The following is a 19,462-nucleotide window of genomic DNA, read 5'->3' as shown; positions in this document are numbered from 1 at the left end:
AACAGAAAAACATTGATAATTTAAGGACACCTACATCTGATATCTGTGTGCATGTGTATGCTTTAACATAATATCCAGGTTTTCCTCTAATAAAGGGACATTCAAGAGATGAGTGTAGATATTTACTGGGTGTGATTTGCACATTCCTATTCAGACTGTTTATCTTTACAGGTATTATTTAATGCTTCAGTACAGTACATTTCAAGGCCTCTGAGACAATCTTGTACTGTTAAGAAAGAAAGCTGTTTTGCACATAAGAGGAACACTGTTCATCATGAAGGCAAAGCCAGAGGTACTGTATGTAAAGCTTCTGCAGCAACATGGACCCACATAACGCATTTTCCCCAATTTCCTTTACCACCCACCACAACAAAAATAGAATATAGTGTACAATAAGAACAATGTGATGTGCTCTATGATGAATGTCTGAACACTGTGTGCAAAAGGGTTGTCCAGAGCATGATCAAAACTAAACTACCTATTCACATACAAGATATGCTGTCGATTTGTGGTCGTTTGTATTTTAAAAGCAGTAGTGCTTAATTGTCTAAAATCTTTATGATGCAGAAGAAAAAAAACAAGCTTCACACAGCCTAAAAGTATAACAGTAACCTTTTTTTGTTCTTGATGCCAAGTAATAAAATAAAAATGGTTCTGCCTGGATGGCATGCATATGTATCTTTAAAAAAAAAGTGAGGTGAGGGGAGGGGGGGTAAAGGCAGCAATATCCTTTACAGGCATCGAAGGTTAAAAAAAAAAAAAATCAGGCTTCAGGTCCATTTTGGCATAAAGAAAAGAAAAGAAAGAAAAGGTGAACAGCGGTATGAAGGATGAGGCAGAGGATTGTCAGCATGCAACTTAAATAAACTCCTTGTCCACAAAAAGGCGATCTGTCTCTGGTCAACCCAAACATCCAGTAGTGGAGCCTTCTCATCCTCTGCTCTGGCATTTACTTAAACTGCAACATACAGAAGATAAGAGGAGGGACGATTCATTAACAAACTCATGTCTCAATTTCTCATCAAACACATGTTTTCTTCACGGCTCTTACTTTGGGTGGAATGTGGGGCTTATGGGCCAGTGCAGGTTTCTTCATGAGAGCAGGTTTGCTGGGTTTTGGTGACATAGTCCCAGGATGGGCAGGCGACGAGGCTTCGCCGTTTCCCTCAGGCGCCTCCTCTAGAGGAACTCCAGCCACGTTGTAGTGTTTCTTCCTCAGCTCGCCCAAACGCAGGCGCTCGTTCTCCAACTGAGTCTCTAACTCCAGCACCTTCACCTGAGGGATGGAAAATAAACAGATGGTAAACGAAAGTCAAACCTGTTGCTGGTCATTTCATTTAATCCTTGATGTAAATGCAGTTGACAGCCAGGTTTATTCATTTTTTCATATAGCCTAGTAGGAAATGAAGCAGCATCCTGTAAAATAGCTTCAGTCTTTCACCTGTGTTTATATGTGCCAAATTGCCAATTTTTTTGCCAAATTAGGTTTTATTCCAAATTACTTATTACTACTTGGCCACCTTCAGTTTAAAATGAGTAAACTTAACACACACACTGCAAAATGTGTCTTTCTGAACCAATTTACAGATGAAGCTGGTGTATTTGAGGAAGGCTGGAGACTAACAACCTTTGAAGAAGATAACATGAAATACAAAAGAAAGGCACTTACCTGTGACTCCATTTCCTCTTTTTTCAACTTGATGAGGGACATCCCAGAGAAGTCCATGGTCTCTGCACACAAACAGAATGAGACAAATCACAGATGCTCATTTGATTTTTTGATTCATTCATTCTCATTTGATTGGCGCGCAGGACATCGATCCACTTGACAAACCTTTTTCCTCCAGATTCTCCTGTCCCGTCCTCGTTGAGCCCACTACTTTAGCTGCCATCTCATTCACAAGGCGTGAAGCCTGTTGGAGAACTGTGAGTGTCTTACTGTTGCGGTCTGCCTTGACCTGTGTGCAGAAGAGACCACGTGAAACAATTTAGACACTAAGCCCACAACATCCAACAAATTCAGATGCAGAAACCAACTTGATAGTTTTATCAAGTTTTAAAAAGGGAAAGTTACTAAATTGTGTTTGCTAAATAATCTGCTGCATCATTAAATGTAATCTGATTCATTGGCTCAGAAATGTTTTCAATGGTACACCTTAGAAAAGTGTAAAATGAAACACTGCATCATAAAAAAAACACACAGTTTGTTTCTAAAGTAACAACAGAGTCGTCTCAAACTGTTTTTTACCACTGTGTTGTTCTTCAGTATTTGACCATTACCTTTGAAGCGGCAACCAGCTGTGCTGTGCTGGCAGCGATTTCATGAGAGCAGACGATCAGCTCCTCATATTTTCCTGTGTGCAGCACCACCTTATCAGCAGACTCCCTGTGAGAAAGCAGGTTAAGACATAGTACAACTTCAGTCCATATAACTGGAAAAGGTGCAGTTTTGCAAAGCAGGCACAGATCTTTTTTGTGCCAGGGAAGAATCATCTCAAAAAATGATGAATATCTGGACCATTTGAATTTCTTCACTCAACTTAAATATATATTTATTTTGTCTGAACTGCTCTGCATGCTGCAACAATGTTTACAGTCAATCTTCACAAGGTCACAGAGGTCAACTTTTTGATTTAATATTAGCCAGACAGCCCCAAGGAGCCAGCTTACCATGCAGTGTAGACCATTTGCTTTAAGTTTCACATATGCCCTGTTTAAGTGAGCACTTACACCATCTCTGTGGCTCCCCATCCCACAGCCTTGGCAGCGGAAATCAGTCCCTCAGTCCAGCGTGAGTTTCTGGCGTAGAACTCCTTAATGGTGGCTGCACCCTGAGCAGGAAAAACATCAGTACTGTTTGCTGTTTTTGTTTCTGAATGAAACAGAACAGTTCACTCTGATGTGAACAAAAGCTGTCAGGCTCTGAAATAAACAAGCTGCCTGTTCTGAGCAGCGTGACTCACCCTCCCACCCTCAACAATCTCCTTTTGCAGATCGGTGGATGCTATAATCAGCATGCGGATGGCCTACAGGAGAGTGGGAGACAGAGAGGGTAGAATAAAAAACAAAAATGTTAGCATATACAGTAAGTAGGGGTTGGTCTGTAGTCTAGGAATGAATGAGTTGAATGAGATTAGACTTGTGTACCTTCATCAGGTCTGTGCAGCTGAAGAGGATTCTGGAAATAAGGGAAAGGGAAAAATTGACACGCATGGACTTAATGGTTACATCCCCAGTATAAAGCTTTAAGTGATGCATGTTGTTATAATTTGCTGGTAAACCGATTGAGATAAACAAAGAACAAACCTTTCATTGACCTCCAGTTTAATTCCTGATGTGTCCTTTCGTGCTTGATTCATCATTTCCTAAATAAATCCATAAGACATTTATCAGTTAAGAGTGGATATACTATAGGATATCAGAGGTCCATTTGTTACAGAGAATACTTATTAAACCTAGATGATGTACGATACTTACATCAATCCTACGGACTGCCTCCTCGATAGCTGCTGATGTTGCGGCCATTTCTTTGTCCACCAGATCTCCCAGCTCATCCTGCCGCACGTCCATGCCTTTCGGCCGAAGCTCCTGGAGGAAACAAGTGGAAAGAGTAGAAAGAAAGTAGTAAATGATACTGGAAATTACTTGGAACATCACTGATGAAAACTGAACTAAAATATTTACAAGTCTGGGAGATCATACAACACTTTTACACTATTTTGGAAAAGTAAGTTTCTATCCATTTCTAGCCAGTTGGCCACTGTAGGTGGACTGACCCGTAATGACATAACTGCTTCTTCTGCTGTTGCAAATACTTTCAAGAGGTATTTATCACTTCCTGTGAAATCAGCTAAATAAAGTAAAATAGACACCACTTGAGTCTGTGGCCCCAGAATTTTCTTTGTAATTTTCCAGACACTTCCCCACAAAATGTGGTAATGGTCTGCCTCTACAAACCCACAACTCTTCCAACGGGCATGGTTTATCAATGGTGTAAAAAAATGTCTAAAAAATCTCTTATCTTGTAGTTTTTTCTTCTAAGCCGTCCTGAGGGGAATCAATTTACCCTGACAGCTGCCCTCTAAGTGCCCCATAGTACGTTTGAATGTGCTTCTAATGGATTTCTTCTTGTCAAGTTCAGCTTGTATAATAATAGCTCTGTTGGTTCCTCACCTGACCCAGGTGCAGGATCTTTTGAATAATTATGCGTATGGTGGCTGGGTCAGCCTTCTGGAGGGTGGTCTTGGACTTGAGGTCCTTCAAGTAATGCAGACTTTCAGTTGCACAGCCTCTGCAGTTCTCCGTCAGTCCTGCAGGGTGTAGAAGAGCAGAGATCAACCACTGACCATTAAAAGACACTGTGGAAATGCTCCTTGAGAAAGGATCAATCCGAACATATTATTATATAAAACTCAGGCGTCTTTACATATGGATGGATGTTTATTGAACTGAAAATAATGCAAAGAGAACATTCAGAGCTACTCCTTACGGTCTGCATGGTCGATGGGTGCCATGTGTGCAGTAGCGCTGCCGTTAACGATTGTGTCGGCAGCCAAGTGGGAGAACTGGGTCAGAGCCCTCAGCAGCCCTCCAGCATCTGGTTACAGGAGCATACAGTACATAAGATAGCAGCACCCACATTAACAAGCATGACAAACCGGCCACACAGGGTCATGGGGTTAGCAGGATCAAGCTGAACCAGAGGCAGACAAATCTTACCCCCCATGTTTGTCAGATAATCTGCATGGCCCTTTTTCACTTTGTCGATGGAGCCAAGCGTAGCCTCCGCCCGACTTATGAGGTAATCTGTATTTGAAGGACAAGCGGAAGATTAAAAAAAACCAAAAAAAAAACCCATCAGCTTTATTAAAGTCTGCAGAATAGACAATATAATGTAGCCTACAGTATCTGGTCTACAAGCTAAGGTCACAGTCTTGCTAACAGACATTATTACACTTGTTTCTTGTTTGCTGAGAAAGAACGGAGCAGATGTCGGACCTGGAGAACTGGTGCAGCGTATATGGAGGGGATCATCCAGCTTAGCAACAGCATCTTGGATGATGTTCTCAGCCTCTGTGATGGTGCCCTGCAGTAGAGCAAACTGCTCCTCCAGCAGCTTCTGCTTCATCTGCTCCTCCTGCTTCGACTACATTTAGACACAAGTGACATAACATACATACATAAATATTCTACAGCAGTGGTTCCCAACGTTTTTTGGCTCGTTACCCCATTTTGACATCACAAATTTCTGGTGCAGTCACGTGATCGTGGTGGTCAATCAAGATATTTTTATATGCTGCATTTTATTTCAACTCGATTTATATTTGAGAAAGTGAAAGTATAGAATACAGTTGTTTAAGATTGTGTGTGGTGTTTTTAATCATAATTTTAAAAAGAATAATAATTAGTTCATTATCTCTATGTAAAAACAACTGTGCATTTACACACACATGTTCTTTCAATAGGTGTTTTTCCTTAAATCTGAATTCACTCAGACAAGTTGTTGCATGCACATAACTATTAACTATTGGCCTTTAATAATATGATTCATCAAGCAGCTCAGAGGCCGTTATTTGTCACAGCATATGCTCTAAAATGCATGAAAGGTTCTGTCAGTCACAGTTTAATGAAGTGTATACACAGTGACTAGACTGCATGCCATTGCATGAAAATGCAGGGTAAGGAAAACAGAAAATAATGACCCTGTTCCAAATCAAATTTACAATAATATTAAAGCATCACAGCTCATTTAAATATAGCCACTGATTGTATGGACACATTCTCATCCTTGCTTTTTGCCCAAGAAATGCTAATATGTTTTTTATAAAATGAGATTTCACTGCTATTCATGATTGTGGTGTAATACTGTGGTGTACTTTTTCTTAGCGAAATAGACCTTAAAGCTCAAGAAAACTCAATTAAATGGCCTGAGTGGAGACAAGTCTGCTGAGCTGAGCTGTCCTGACTGACCTTCTCCTGCAGTTTGCCCTGCAGCTCTCCCAGCTCCCTGCTGCTCCTATCTCGCTCCTGCTGAAGGGATGACTGCTGCACCTGCGCAGACTGCCGCAGAGTCGACAGCTCCGCCTCCTTCTCACTCACAGACCGCATCAGACGCTCCTTCTCTGCCTGCAGAGCTGTCATTGAGCTGTTCATGTGCTCCGATGTCTGGCGAAAAGAGAGAGGCCAGAAGAGGCAGATGGCTGTGGGTGTCAGACGGATAGTCCATGCGGAAATATGCGACATGCCTCGAGCTTCCACACACAGAGGCGATGAATGGGAAAGGATGGTGAATTTGCTTAAATCATTAAGGTCTCTGCTGCCTCGTAACGCACTCACCTTCTCGCTGCTCTGCAGATTCCCTTTGATGCGCGTCACCTCTGCTATCTTCTCCTCCAGCTCTCTCTTCAGCCTCTCCATCTCAAACTTCTGCTCTTCCAGCTGCAATGACAACAAAACCACATTAATCACACAAACATCTGCACCACTTACATCCATTTTTTAAATCAAAAACAACACCACTGACCCTCATGTCGGAGTCTTGTTTTATCCTCTCAATCTCAAACGACAGCTGCTGTTTGGTCCTCGCCACTTCTTCCTGGGTCTGCTGGGTTTCTGACAGCATCTTCACAGTGTCTGCGCTCTGTCGCCACATCAACACATTCAGTGTTACCACACACAGTGAGGTGCCGACACCTGATTCAACAACAAGCATCTCTGGACTGATCTGCAGTCTGTCTGTACCTTGCGGAGTAGTTCAGCATGACTGGCCACCAGCTCTGTGTGCTTCTCCTTCAGTTTATTGTACCTCTGCTCGGTCGCCTGCGCCCTTTCTGCACAGATGAGACAGATGACAGTGTGATCTTTCCGTCCATGATTTACATCTACGGCACGTTTGTGCAAAAGTGTCAACTGCACATCTTACTCTCTGCCTCTATGTAGGTGGACTGTATGCTCTCATGATCTGCGTTTCTGCGATGCATGGCCTCCAGCTCCATGCGCAGCTGCTCATTTTCCACAAGAGCACGTTGTTTCTGAGCACGCTGCTCCTCCAGCTCTGCCTCCAAACTGTTGATCTGGGACTTGAGCTGCGTGATGTAGCGCTGAGCCTGCGGGAGGAGGGGAGTAATGATTCATCCATTTTTCTTTCCACAGAATCAAACCAAATCCTTGCATCTTTTTACACCAACTCTGCTTTTATAATAACAGAAAAACACAACGAAAACAGGAAGAGGAGAGATGACGTGTCACAAGTAAAAAAGAAAAAAAATTCAGGCTGGAAAGCGTGACGTCAAAAGACGCCAGTCATCTCCGCTTCACAGGGTACTTGTGACATTCCACACGGTGGGAGCAGCATTTGGATCTGCCCAACACATGATCCGCATTCTTTTGCACATACATAATTATGCACTCTACTGTCTCTCACACACACACACTCACACACTCGACACATGCACACACACACACACAGAAAAGTTACAAACCAAAGCAGAGGTTATGCAGTCCCTGACGTCCTTACCTCTGCTTTGACTCTCTCCAGCTCTGCTCTCAGTAACTCCAGGTCACGCTTCAGGCTCTCAATCTGGAGATCCCTGCCACACAGAAAAAAAACTACTGTCACTCTGCGCTGCCACAGACAAAGTGATGAAATAAGTCAATTCATTAAAAAAATTACAGGTTACAGTTAAAAAAAACAACTCACCTGTCATCAAAGCCTCCATTGGGGGGCCCAAATGCCTGATCAAATATGTCAAGTTGCTGAAAAACAAAAGGAAAATATTAACATAGCAAAAAGCTTTTAAACACAACATGATGGCACTTCATTTTACTAGTGCGAGTGCATCTGTGACTGTCGTGCCGTACCTGTGGCGGCGCCTGCATGCTGGATGTTGAGACATCGCTGACCTCGATCAGCGGCTCTGGGTCGTCATCCTCGTCGTCTTGTTGCTCCGGTTCATCGTCGTCGGGGATGATGACCACCGGCTTCACGTGCTTGGCCAGCGAGGCTGCGTGCAGGAAGTTTGGCGGCGACTGACGAGGAGAAGCACAGAGAGTCAGAACCACTAACGTGTTTGTTTGTTATCGTGTTTGGGTGAATTTTTGTAGAAGCTATTTATGGTCTTCAATGAGAAAACCTTCAAGTGATATTTCAACATCACATAGCTGTGTGTGTACATAAAGATCCAGTTACTCCAGTTTGATAGCAGTATAGGCTTATGGTAAAGTCTTTGTCATTCAAGATGGAGGCTGTGACTCAGCACTGAGGTTGTTCTATATCGTCCCCACTGTGCTCTTACATCAGGCAGTTTAGGGATCTGGATCAGCCTCTTGAAGTACATCATGTCTCTGGCTTTATTGAAGAACGACTTGAGGCTGCAGGAGAAAAGAAAATAAGTCAAACGCATGTTTTATCTTCTAATATCATTTATGTCATATTTTCCAGACATGTCATAAATGTATGAATATCACAGAAGTGAATCTAATGTGCACCATCTCCCCAAACTCTGGAGCTTTCTCTCTGAACGTAGCAGCAGAGATATACAGTAAATGCATCTGTACAAGTCATACCAACAAACGCTTGAACAAGAGTGGGGGATGGAAAGCAGCGATGGGCACATTTGCATCAGCTCAAAGTGCTGTGGTGACTGAGTGAGGCAGGATAATGTTGCAGGCTTCAACATAAAAAGTTTCTCCCTTTTGTGCTGCTGCCATTGTCATGCAGCGGTGGCCTGAGGCCTTTGGGCGACGTACCTGTGGAACTGGTCATGGAAACGTTCACGGTGACCTTGTAGGGTGTCAGCAGGGAGACCTGAAACCCAAGACATGTTTTTCATTATGAAGCAATGTAAAGGGATTTATACTGAGGCTAACATCTTGTGTTATCTTAAGGCAAAAACTCAAATTTTGTCTGGTGTGGATCATAACTGTTCTTACAGGCATGCAGCTTGAATAGCAGCTTGACGGTGAAGTGGTAGAGGTGACTGCAGTCCTGGATAACTTGGATAAGGGGAGACAGGCGACACTGGCCTGATGTGAGGGTGGAGATGGCGATGGATGTGTTGAGCTGTCGGATCACTGAGGACCAGATCAGAGACAGAGAGTACACATGTTAATCATCCCTGACGTGAAGCTCATCTTTCACTTACCACATATTTTAGGAGGAGCAGCGTATTCTACATCTACGCCTTTTTTTAAATTCATGTAAATCTCCCCGATGACATGTCGATGGTTAAGTTGCACTACAGGCCAAAAGTTTGAAAGCAACTTTAAGTTTCTGTTCACAATGCCTTTGTTTTGGGCTGTATTTATGACATGATCAAACTTTGCTTTCACTGATCATCTTCATTGACTCTTTATTTAATAATCATTTAGTAATCATGCAAAGTATACCGATGAAACTATGATCTTTTTTGTACAAATTTGATCTTGCTTCCAAACGTTTGGCCTGTAGTGTGAATACAAACTGCTCTAGTACATTTACATTTGTACAGACATACATACATACAAGTGAGTGCTCATAACGTGCAAGTACAACTATTAAGGTAAAACAAACTTTGTTCACACTACAACTGCGAAATGTGTTTATGGCGTTGAGATCCTGGGCCTCCACCCTTCAGGCCTGGGAGGAGCATGCCATTACAGCTGAACTGGAGGAAGTTGACTTAATGTCATCTGATTGCTGGCATTTCCTCGTCACTTAAAAATAATTAAGGCGAACAAAGAAGCACATGAGTTAAAACTAGACCACGTCTCTAGAATCTCTCTTTTTATTTAAATTGAATTAGATCGACCACAGTCCAGTAGTATTTGAGTTGCTCACAATAACCCTTTCTAGACGGGGCTCTTAGCTTCTTTTCATAAATAGATAATGTCAGCGGGCTGCCGCCTTCTACTGTAGCTCAGGTTTCTCTTCTTTCGAAGAGTACGATGGGGGAAAAGGTGGGAGGAGTTTTTTTTTTTTTTTCTCCACCTGTCTCAGCCAGCTTCAGCTCTGCGTCCATGTAATCAAACACCTCCACTGTGAGCTGGAACCTGCAGGAGAGAAGTTGATACCTTCATTAGAGAAAAGAAGAAAAGCGGACTCCCTCAGAAACAATGATGATGTAACCCTGTGAAATTAGTAACCCAGCAGCAGGGTTTTTGTCTGTTTATGGTATGAACTTGTTTAGGTGGCAGCAGCAGTGTTTATGATGACTGGCAATGATTGGGGTTGAAGACTAAATACAGACTTGAAACAAAAAATGCTTCCGTTGTCGTATTTGGATACTCACACATTATTGATGTCCGTTCCTGCAGTGAGCTCCAGGACTTCATCTGTGACCTCCAAGTTCGGTGGGATTTCCGAATGCTGCACAGGTACATTTTTACCCCGATTAGTGCCACTGAATGATCCATCACATGCATTCAAATTCAAATTCAAATTCAAAACAACTTTATGAATCCCACAAGGGGCAATTCATTTTGAGCAGCAGGTTGTCGTGGTTTGTATGGCCTACATGGCCCACAATAAATAGACAATAAATAAATAGTCAGTACAACACACATCCGACAACAACACAGAGCTTGAAATGGGTATGGTATAAAAACATAAAATAAAATAAAATAAAAATAGAGAAACCCTATGAGGAATTTGAAAGTCTGCATCTTGGTGACATAATGCGTGTTGTGACATAACAACAGAAGATGTGCTTTACCTTAACGTGAAACTCCAATTTAGTGCAGAGCAGCTTGGTATAGATCGCAACCAGCTGTCCATATCTGTCATGGAGGTTGCCCTGGAAACCACGAACAGATAGAAAAAGAGACATTTAAAAATATCTTGTCAAGCTGTCAAGCTTTCTTGTTTGTTGTTTGATAAGAGATTATTTCAGGCTTCACAGGAAATCCACTCCCCTGAAACTCTTTTGAAGTTATTTTTATAAGATGTAGGGAAAAGATGAAACTACTCACCCATATTTTCCCAACTTCAACGAGAGAGCTGTGATGTCTCATGCAGTCCTGTAGCACCTGTGAAGGAGAACGCTTACATGATCAACCCCAGTAACACCAAGTTATACTGGTCAAACTCACGTGCTTTGAACACATCACTAACAATCTTCTTTGCTTCAGTTATCTTTCTCAGTTTTATGCTGAACTCGATATCTTTTCACTTTTAGAAACGAAGTATTGCATGGATAGTAAAATGGGCAGTAAAAGAAAGTGACTTGGTGCCCTACATTGCGGTGGCCGTCCCGCAGGACTTTGTGCAGGACGTGGCAGAACTTCCAGCTGAGGATGGAGCTGCCGGCCAGAGGGAAGCCCAGAGCGTACGACCAGAAGGTGTAGGCTCCCTTCTCCCTGTGAGTCCCCAGGATGATCCCTGTAGGTTTTGTCGTCAAGGCAGCACAAACCATCACAAGTCACATTGAATTTAATAAGTTTTTACCTCGACAGCTATATTCCCATGGGAAGGTGGGCTGATGTGGTACATTTACACATATAACACATCATTTTGCTTCACCTTTCAACCTAGTAACCTCTGTTCAAACCAGAAATTCATCAAATTAAAGGATAAATATTTTCCCAAAGGCTAAGCTCACAACGACTTTAAAAAGTAAGCATGCTGTGCTGTTAAGAATACATCCATTAATGTGTTAGTATATATTTACATAAATAACAGATGTGCCAGACAAGGGACATTAGATGTTTATGAGTGACATAAGGTTTTTTTGTTTTTTAATAAGGATACGTCGAGCATGTTTCTCCTTCACTGGCGTCTCAGAGGAGTTGATGGCTTTGCTGATACTGCTCAGCTGTAAGGAGGAGAGGAGAGAGGAGTTAATCTTAGATCTTGTATGGTTTGTTTCTCCACCCATACAGCCGTCATAGCATACCACAGACGTAACAACGAATACATAAGTCATGAGAAGTTAAATAAAGACCAGGAACCAAACAAACGATAAGTGGCAGCGCTGTACAGACAGGAATGAATCAGAGAAACAATGACTCTGCACTATTGTTCACAGTGCTACCCAGACACACTCTCACCTTACGCGTAGATTGGTTTAAAATGCAACCTCCCTACAGATATTTACTGTTCATACTGTTTCTACAGTGAATACCATTATATTTAGATCCCTACATTACTACTTTGCTACTTGTCAGTACTGTACTGGCCTTGGCCTTACAATATATCTCCAAGCTGTTGCACTGTTTACTACTGCCGGCACCGTCTACGCTGTTGTTAACAATTTACCTCACTATTATTCTATCTTTTCATGCTTCTATTGTCTATTATACAATTCCATGAGTGTGGAAGTTGCAAATTGACCATTGCTGTATTTTTACAATGACAACAAAGATATTCTGTAAAGAATGACCTGGGTAGGGAAAGGGAACATAGTGATTACAAAGCGTGTCATGTACTTTCTCTGTTGTTCCTTTGGTGGTTTTATATGCTGCTAAACTTTTATGTCACTGGCGTGGAAATTAATGTTTGTTATATTTAGCTTGTTTTGTTGTGCTCAGGTTATAGAGGACAAAACGCTGGGTCGAAAGATGACATTGCTAATTACCCCACTGATAATGAACCTGAAAGAGACAAAATGTCACCAGAACCACAGGACACAAAACGAGCTCTTCTGCAACCTGTCCAGCAGGTAAAACAAGTGTTACTGTGAAAGGGAGCAGGAAGAGAGAGGTGGAAAAACACCCGCTGGCTGGATCCGTGTGGCCCCTATCGATATTTTTACCTGTGGGACATTACATCACAGCCATTAAGTAACACAATAGTCGTTTTTTTCCTCATAAAAGTATTGCGAAGAACCTGTGGAAGCAATCCCTCCACTAGGGTGTCTACAACTTTGGCTCCCCATACATTTGTAAGAGACCAGCTTCTCTATGTTATCTGATGCACACACATATTTTCTCGCTTCAATAAAAGGCCTGAGAACAAGGACTGTCGGCAGAGCAGAGGAATGTGGAGCGATCCCTGATAGAAATCCAACATGCTCCTCCAACCCCCTTGTAGGATGCTGCTACCAGAGAGATCTGAATCATTCCCTCACTAACGCATAACGAGTCCAAAATGATCAAAGCTGAGGTTTGATGGCACAATTACCCCTAACTACTGTGACACCACCCATAGCTAAATCAGGCTGTGTGGTGGGTGCCCTGCCTCGAATCACAATTTAGCGCCGTGTTTTGAATGAGGGAAGTAAGTAATCCACACGACGCAGCCACAGCATTACCTTGTTTTACGGCCCTGTGTCCCACTGAGGTGTCGCAATCAGCCAGAGCTGATAGTCTTTGTTAAACCACCAAGTAGGAAAGAAAACAGCTGGGTGCAGTCTAGTGATAGGTGACACCTTGGAAAAAATCCAATATATTTTTTCTAATTAACCCAAAATGTCTGGTTGTAAATAGAAATGTGATGCAAACACATATTATTCCTTGTGTCATTTTAACACTTGTTGAAGACCGTAGTATCCGTATGATGATGTTAATAAAGTAGCTTTATAATCACAGTACTATGTAAGAAACTGATCCACTTCAAGCATTAAAGCCACAACATCCTCAATCCTCAGGCTCCTAAAAATTGAACATGTGACCATAACATGTATAGTTTCACATGCCAGCAGAAAGACCCTGCTCCTTCAGTCTCACCCTCAAACAAAGGCTTAGAAATCCATGTCACATCTTTGTTTGAAACATAATCACATATCAGTGGCAGAGGCCTCTAATCCCTCAAAACCCTATAAAAGCCTCTTTAATACATTAGAAACCTGGGAAGTCGCAACTCCACCCCAATACACACACACACACAACCACCAAAACATACATGGCCTCGCAACAAAGCACAGAGGGGCTACTGTGGGTGAAAACTGGCGTTCACAGCAAGAGAGGGGTACACTGGTTAATAGGAGACCCCCAACCCCTCCCCTCCCCGCCCGCCTCTGACGCAAATGAACTGCCAGTGCCTCGTTTACACAGGGCAAGTGCGGCGGGCTAGCATGGAGGCCTGTGTGACAATGAGGGGTTTGTTGGGGGGAGAAAGGCCGACAGCTGGGGAAGAAGATTGGGTTGGATGGGGGCCGCGCTCTGGCACACAGAGCCTGGCACAGAGGCCTCAACAGATGGCCGCTGAGCAGGGAGGCTGCGGGGAGACTCTCATAGTATATTCAGAATGGCTGTCAGTCAGAGAGCGGCGAGAGGGACGGAGAGGAGAGGGATACTGACGGCAGGATAAGCAGCAGCGGAGGGGAGGAGGGGGCGCAACGATGACACGCAGCTTACTGTCAAGAGAAGCACATGGTGGCGTTAGTTGTTACTGTACTGCAGCCATTTTGGAGCCAATTCCAGTGGTGGCACTCACTGAAAACACTCCAGTGTTTGTACATTCCCTCACATGCCCTTGCTCAAGGCCACTCGGGAAGGGAATGGAAACTGTGTACAAGGGGATCGAACTGGCAACGCTTCAATTACGAGTAGCGCTGCAAGTAACAGCCAATTTGACAGCTAGTTGACTTTCTTAATTAGTCATTTTGTCTACGAACAGCCACAGTTTCTTGGAGCTGAAGAGATGCCATGTTTTGTGCAGTAGTAAGGGAAGGAAGAGCAGCAGTGTTTTACCTTTGAGCAACAGGAACAAGAGAATGACTGGATTTCTCTTAAAATAATCAGAAATGGTCAGGATAGATGGTGATTAATTTCCTTTAAATATACAAATCAGTCAAGAGGTGAATCACTGCTGCGCAATTTACTAGTCGCCTTATCTCATTTCCTGTAAACTGAACTATTTTCATTTCAGTGACACTATTTCTCTATGTGGTAGGACGGGAGGATACCGAGTAGTAGGAGTAAACGCACAACACCAAGTCTCTCTATCAAGCCTCACATCATCCTACACACGCATACAGGCCACGCACAAACACACACAGATACCAGTTCCTTCATGTGTTGGTCAAAGGTGAGTCAGATGAAATCCAAACTATTTACTAACAATGCAATTTCGTCCGAGAACCGCAGACATTGCTGACACTGTGGACCGCCCGGCTGCCCGACCAATTCAGCGCTGCATCTGGTTCAAGCGTCAGTAAATCCCCTGACCAGCAGAGAGGAGAAGTGAGAGGGAGGGAAAGCCTGCTCTAATCCCCAGGGCTGGCCATAAGGTCTATTGCCAGCTAGCACCACTGTAGCCAAACAGTCGCTCCACAGTCCAAAAGCACCACCCTCTCTAAGCTGTGGTAATACCTCCAACCTTGAGGCATCTCTGCTTACCCTGTCATCCCTGCTTTTCAGCAGCGTGTCGATGTGTTTGGACATCCTGCTGCGAACAGAGCGCGTGAAGGCAACGAAGTCAAGGCATCAACGCTGCACACACCTGAGCTGCTTCTCACTGGACGTAATTCCCCGAGGCAGGAGCACTTATTGTAGCTCTTTATCAGCTTAATTCAACAGACTGCTGCTGGAAATCTGGCTAACAAGGTCACACAGAGACAACAACGCAGCTCACACCCAGCAGCTGAGGGTTGGTTACACCTAGCACTGTGAGAAACGGTCACAAAACCAGTGCCACGGATGCAATAAAGGAAATGCAAAGTGAATGAAATCAATCCATGAGACCATTTTCTGTGAGAGAAGTATTCAAAAATGCTTTAAATTTGCACTTTTCAATTTCAGATGGCTTTGAGAAGTTATTTCTGGTGTTTTATTAACTTCTCCTCTCCACCCCCACTTTGGCCCTGACAGATTACACCAGCGCAGCCTCTCTCACATCAACACAGGCAATAACCTGCAAAAACACATGAGCCCACACTGGATGTGTTGTTCTGCAAACTACTCAACTGTCCTCACTGAGAGGACACTGCGCTCGTCATGGTGATGAATATTGTTGAAATACATGTTAGTTTCCCGTATTATGTTTCCCCCTTCATGCTAATAAAACACACAAATAGTCTGTAAGATGCCAACGGTGTTCACTTTCACAAAAGAAACGTCCCGACTGAAGAGAGTGGACTGAATGAGCTTAAAGAGTCAATGGATCAAAGGAGCTAATGAATGGCTGCACAGGGGAGAGACTGTGTCTTATTGGATTATCACTTACTATCATGTGTAATTAAATCAGGTATACAAAATCCAATAAAATACTCAAAAGATAAATTGTTGTTTAACAAACTGATTTGCTGAGCTGGCTGCTGAGCTCGAGAATCACAGGATGTTCATGAGGCAAAGGAAATCTGCACATAAAACATCCTGCATGCATCACAGCATAAACAGTGTTATTATGATCATATTGTTTTCAAGGTCTATTGTAAATGAAAATACAAGGATATTGCGAGCACATGTTTTGTCAATAAAGCCTGAGAATGGCCTGTTTTGTGTGATTATACTGCCCATAGTGCTTGACAATTAAAAAAAAAAAAAGATTTACCGGTGAGCATTTAGTCCAGTTTCCGGTTTGTACGGATGTATTTGGGTAAAAACACTCTCATGGGAAAGGTTAAAAGGTTTTTTGTTGACTGACATACAACCCCATTACAAATATAAAGGCTTCACTGAACACAGAGGATTTTTTTTATCACTGTCTGATACAATGATAAACAAAGTGCTTCTAATTCTGTCTGTACTCCTACTCAGTACCTGTGTTTACCCTCTGCTATACTCCCATCCCCCTTCCCTCTCTCATGGGCACTCGCTCAGGCAACAGGAGCGAGGGAAAGCAAACACTGCACTACACACTCACAGGACGCTGTGTGAGACGTTTCACCTTGGTACTGAGGTCAACATAAAGAAGAGAGAGCTCAGTGGAGAGCAGTGTGAAAGCGAAGTGCAGACGAGGGGTATAGGCCGGAGTGGATGAATCAGCAGTACTGAGATAGGGAATATTAATCTAATCTAATAGAGACGTATACAGGCCCGCTTCCTACAAGAGCCTTTTAATCACACGGCTAAAAGCTGCACCGTATGCCATTTTAAAACTGTTATGTTGAGTCAGTAGATTTAAGAACTAGTTAACCTGTCGAGCACAGGCGCTAAACTACACTGGTTAAGAGGTGCTGCAGTGGTGTCTGCTTACAAAAAGCATAATCGCCAGTCAGGAGTTTGGATTCTTCCACCCACTTCATTTGCATGTCGCCCAGTGGATCTAATCAGCTTGTTGAGTTGTTCCCCTCTGGCTGCATCATCTTCAGTCACATTAACAAGAAACACCATTTGGGTAGTTTTAAACCTGTCCTGTCCACACAACAAACCTACAGTACAGTACGGCAGTGATGGCTGTTGCTGAAACAAGAACTGTGCCCTCTTGTTTCTGCTCACTGTCCAATCACCAAATATGCTGCATAATTTAACAAAGGAGCCGAGGGCCACAAACACACACACAGGGGGGTCTGAGCATCTCAAGCTCCACCTCGCCACACATGCTTCAAAGGCAAATAAAACATTGGCAGAGCAACAGGAAGAGTTCAGCCCCTTTTCTGATAACACTTCACTGAGCGTGCAGCGGGTCTACTCTGGACGGCCCGGTCGAGGCTCAGCGGCTTGTTTAGCTATCCAACCTCGTTTGAATCTCATGTTTCCCAGTCAGGCTGGGGTGTGTGCTTCATCTGAAACAACAGCTCACAACAGATTACCCTTCGAAGTTCGCCTCTCACCCCATATAGACTAGAGTTGTGCGAAGAGCATGGTTTACTTGGCCTGTAACTGTAGTGGAGTAACAGCCAGAAACCACAAAGCACCTGTTGTTGTGTGGGGAATGAGGGGGGAAAAACCTTCATTCCTTCAGTGTGTGCAGTCAACAGAAACTGAATTTCTCCACACGAGACTCATCTCAAAGTTTAACCTTTTTTTTTATTATTATTATCATTTCCTACGGAGAAAATCCCTGTAGGAGGCTTCTTAAAACAGAGACAGAAATGTCTGTGAGGGAGTAAAGGTGACCAAACAAGAATGACTAGATCAGCATGATACCAAGAGACTGATTTCATTCAGGAATGACACAGAGCAGTGAAAGACTCTCAGTCCTCTTGTCAAATGCCTCAACATTATGCTTAAAAAAGGAGCTGAAATTAAATCTCCCAGAATGGATGGTTTCATAGTTATTGCTCATCTCTCAGAGCACGTGCATGCATGTGAACTTCATGAATAAATAATGAATAAGGAAAAGTTTAGGATTTTCACTTTCTGAAAATGAAGAAGTGTGTTCACCAGAGGATGATGAAGACTGTTTTTGGGGAATTAACACATTTCAAACACACGCAGTGAAGGAGGGGGGGGGGGTCCTCAATGGAGCCTCGTGCCTCAACTGAATGTTTAGCATGGAGACAAACTCCAATAAATAAATAAAAACTGCGACATCTTCAACAGTCACACGTTTAATTCACTGAGTCAACATTAAATTCCACATTTAATTGGAAATGTGGCCTATGCGGTAGACTGTGACTGTCTCTCTCTCTCTCACAGACACACACACATCTCCAATCAGCCGGTAAAGCAGCAGCCAGGCCTGGATAAAGCGCAGGTTTCCCATCCCCACAGTGATCATTAACCCAGCCTCTGCTCCTACTTACCTGCTGCTTGTCAAAATGCTCCCTCTCCGCTCCCAGGTTGGCCTCGATCCGCCTGCTCTTCACCCGAGTGGGCACCTGTCTAATGCTGTTCATCCTCTGTAGCTTTCACAATGACGGCTTCAGATAAGAAACACCTATTCTCACTCAAAAACAATTCAATTATTTTTTCCCAAAAAAAAAAAGGAGGAACCGTCCAGATTAGAGAAATGCCAGGAGCTCCTTCTTCTATCTAGACGACGCTGCTGCTGCTGCTGCTGGTTGTGCGCCGGGGACATCTCTTCTCCAGGCTGCGGCGTCCTCAGCGGAGATCTGGAGATGCGTCGCGGTCGAAGGAGGAAGCGCAGGAGCGAGCGAGTGTGTTTGCTTTGCGTCACGTGGACGGATCCTCCCCCTCCGAGGTGGAGAAAAGAAAAACCATCATCGTGTCTTCTCGATCACATCATATCCTCCCACCACGACACATGTCACTTTTTCCTGCCGCGGTTACCACAGCGCAGGTTGCGCGAGAGCTGTAAATGATATAGCTTTTTCTTCATCATGTTGTGCTGTGTATTTCCTGCCTCTCTATTTTTTTTCAAAGCTGTTAGCAATGACGTCATTTCGATGAAATGAAAACTCACGAAGATTATCTCAGAGTTATTTTTCTCTCTTTTAATCCCGACATTGCTGTTGTACAATGTCAGCCCAGCAGCGGTGGTGACATGAAGCAGGAAATTAATCTCAGACTGGAGTCAGAGGATGTGCCCACACACAATAGACTGTTGTGACCTAGTGAAATATAATAGTAGGCTACACATGTTATGTAAAATAAATAAATAATATAGGTCACAGCATCCCATACAAACAATGTCATTGTAATTTTTTTTCTGTTCAGTGATTGATGGTTGATTTTTTTTAAATGTCACACAAAAAATGAA

General features: G+C 43.2%; 1 protein-coding gene across 1 annotated transcript; it reads right to left on the bottom strand.

The window, feature by feature from the left end:
• Positions 1-712: 712 nt before the first annotated feature.
• On the bottom strand, positions 713-18,638 carry hip1rb (huntingtin interacting protein 1 related b; the record flags this gene model as incomplete). The annotated part of the gene is made up of 32 exons (XM_083979712.1): positions 713-958; positions 1,052-1,276; positions 1,670-1,731; positions 1,835-1,958; positions 2,281-2,386; positions 2,731-2,831; positions 2,964-3,026; positions 3,148-3,178; positions 3,307-3,365; positions 3,478-3,588; positions 4,174-4,310; positions 4,490-4,597; positions 4,720-4,806; positions 4,999-5,146; positions 5,971-6,165; positions 6,337-6,438; positions 6,524-6,640; positions 6,742-6,830; positions 6,923-7,106; positions 7,517-7,589; positions 7,700-7,755; positions 7,861-8,028; positions 8,295-8,370; positions 8,749-8,806; positions 8,932-9,072; positions 9,968-10,029; positions 10,269-10,345; positions 10,692-10,772; positions 10,948-11,004; positions 11,214-11,356; positions 11,726-11,789; positions 18,546-18,638. The coding sequence occupies 32 exons, from the start codon at positions 18,636-18,638 to the stop codon at positions 950-952; spliced, it is 3,207 nt and encodes a 1,068-aa protein (XP_083835838.1). The 3' UTR covers positions 713-949.
• Positions 18,639-19,462: the final 824 nt, after the last annotated feature.

This window comes from Trachurus trachurus (genome assembly GCF_905171665.1).
Source record: "Trachurus trachurus genome assembly, chromosome: 9".
Taxonomy (NCBI): Eukaryota; Metazoa; Chordata; class Actinopteri; order Carangiformes; family Carangidae; genus Trachurus; species Trachurus trachurus.
The sequence above is the reverse complement of the archived record's forward strand: the minus strand, read 5'-3'. Positions and strand labels throughout refer to the sequence as shown.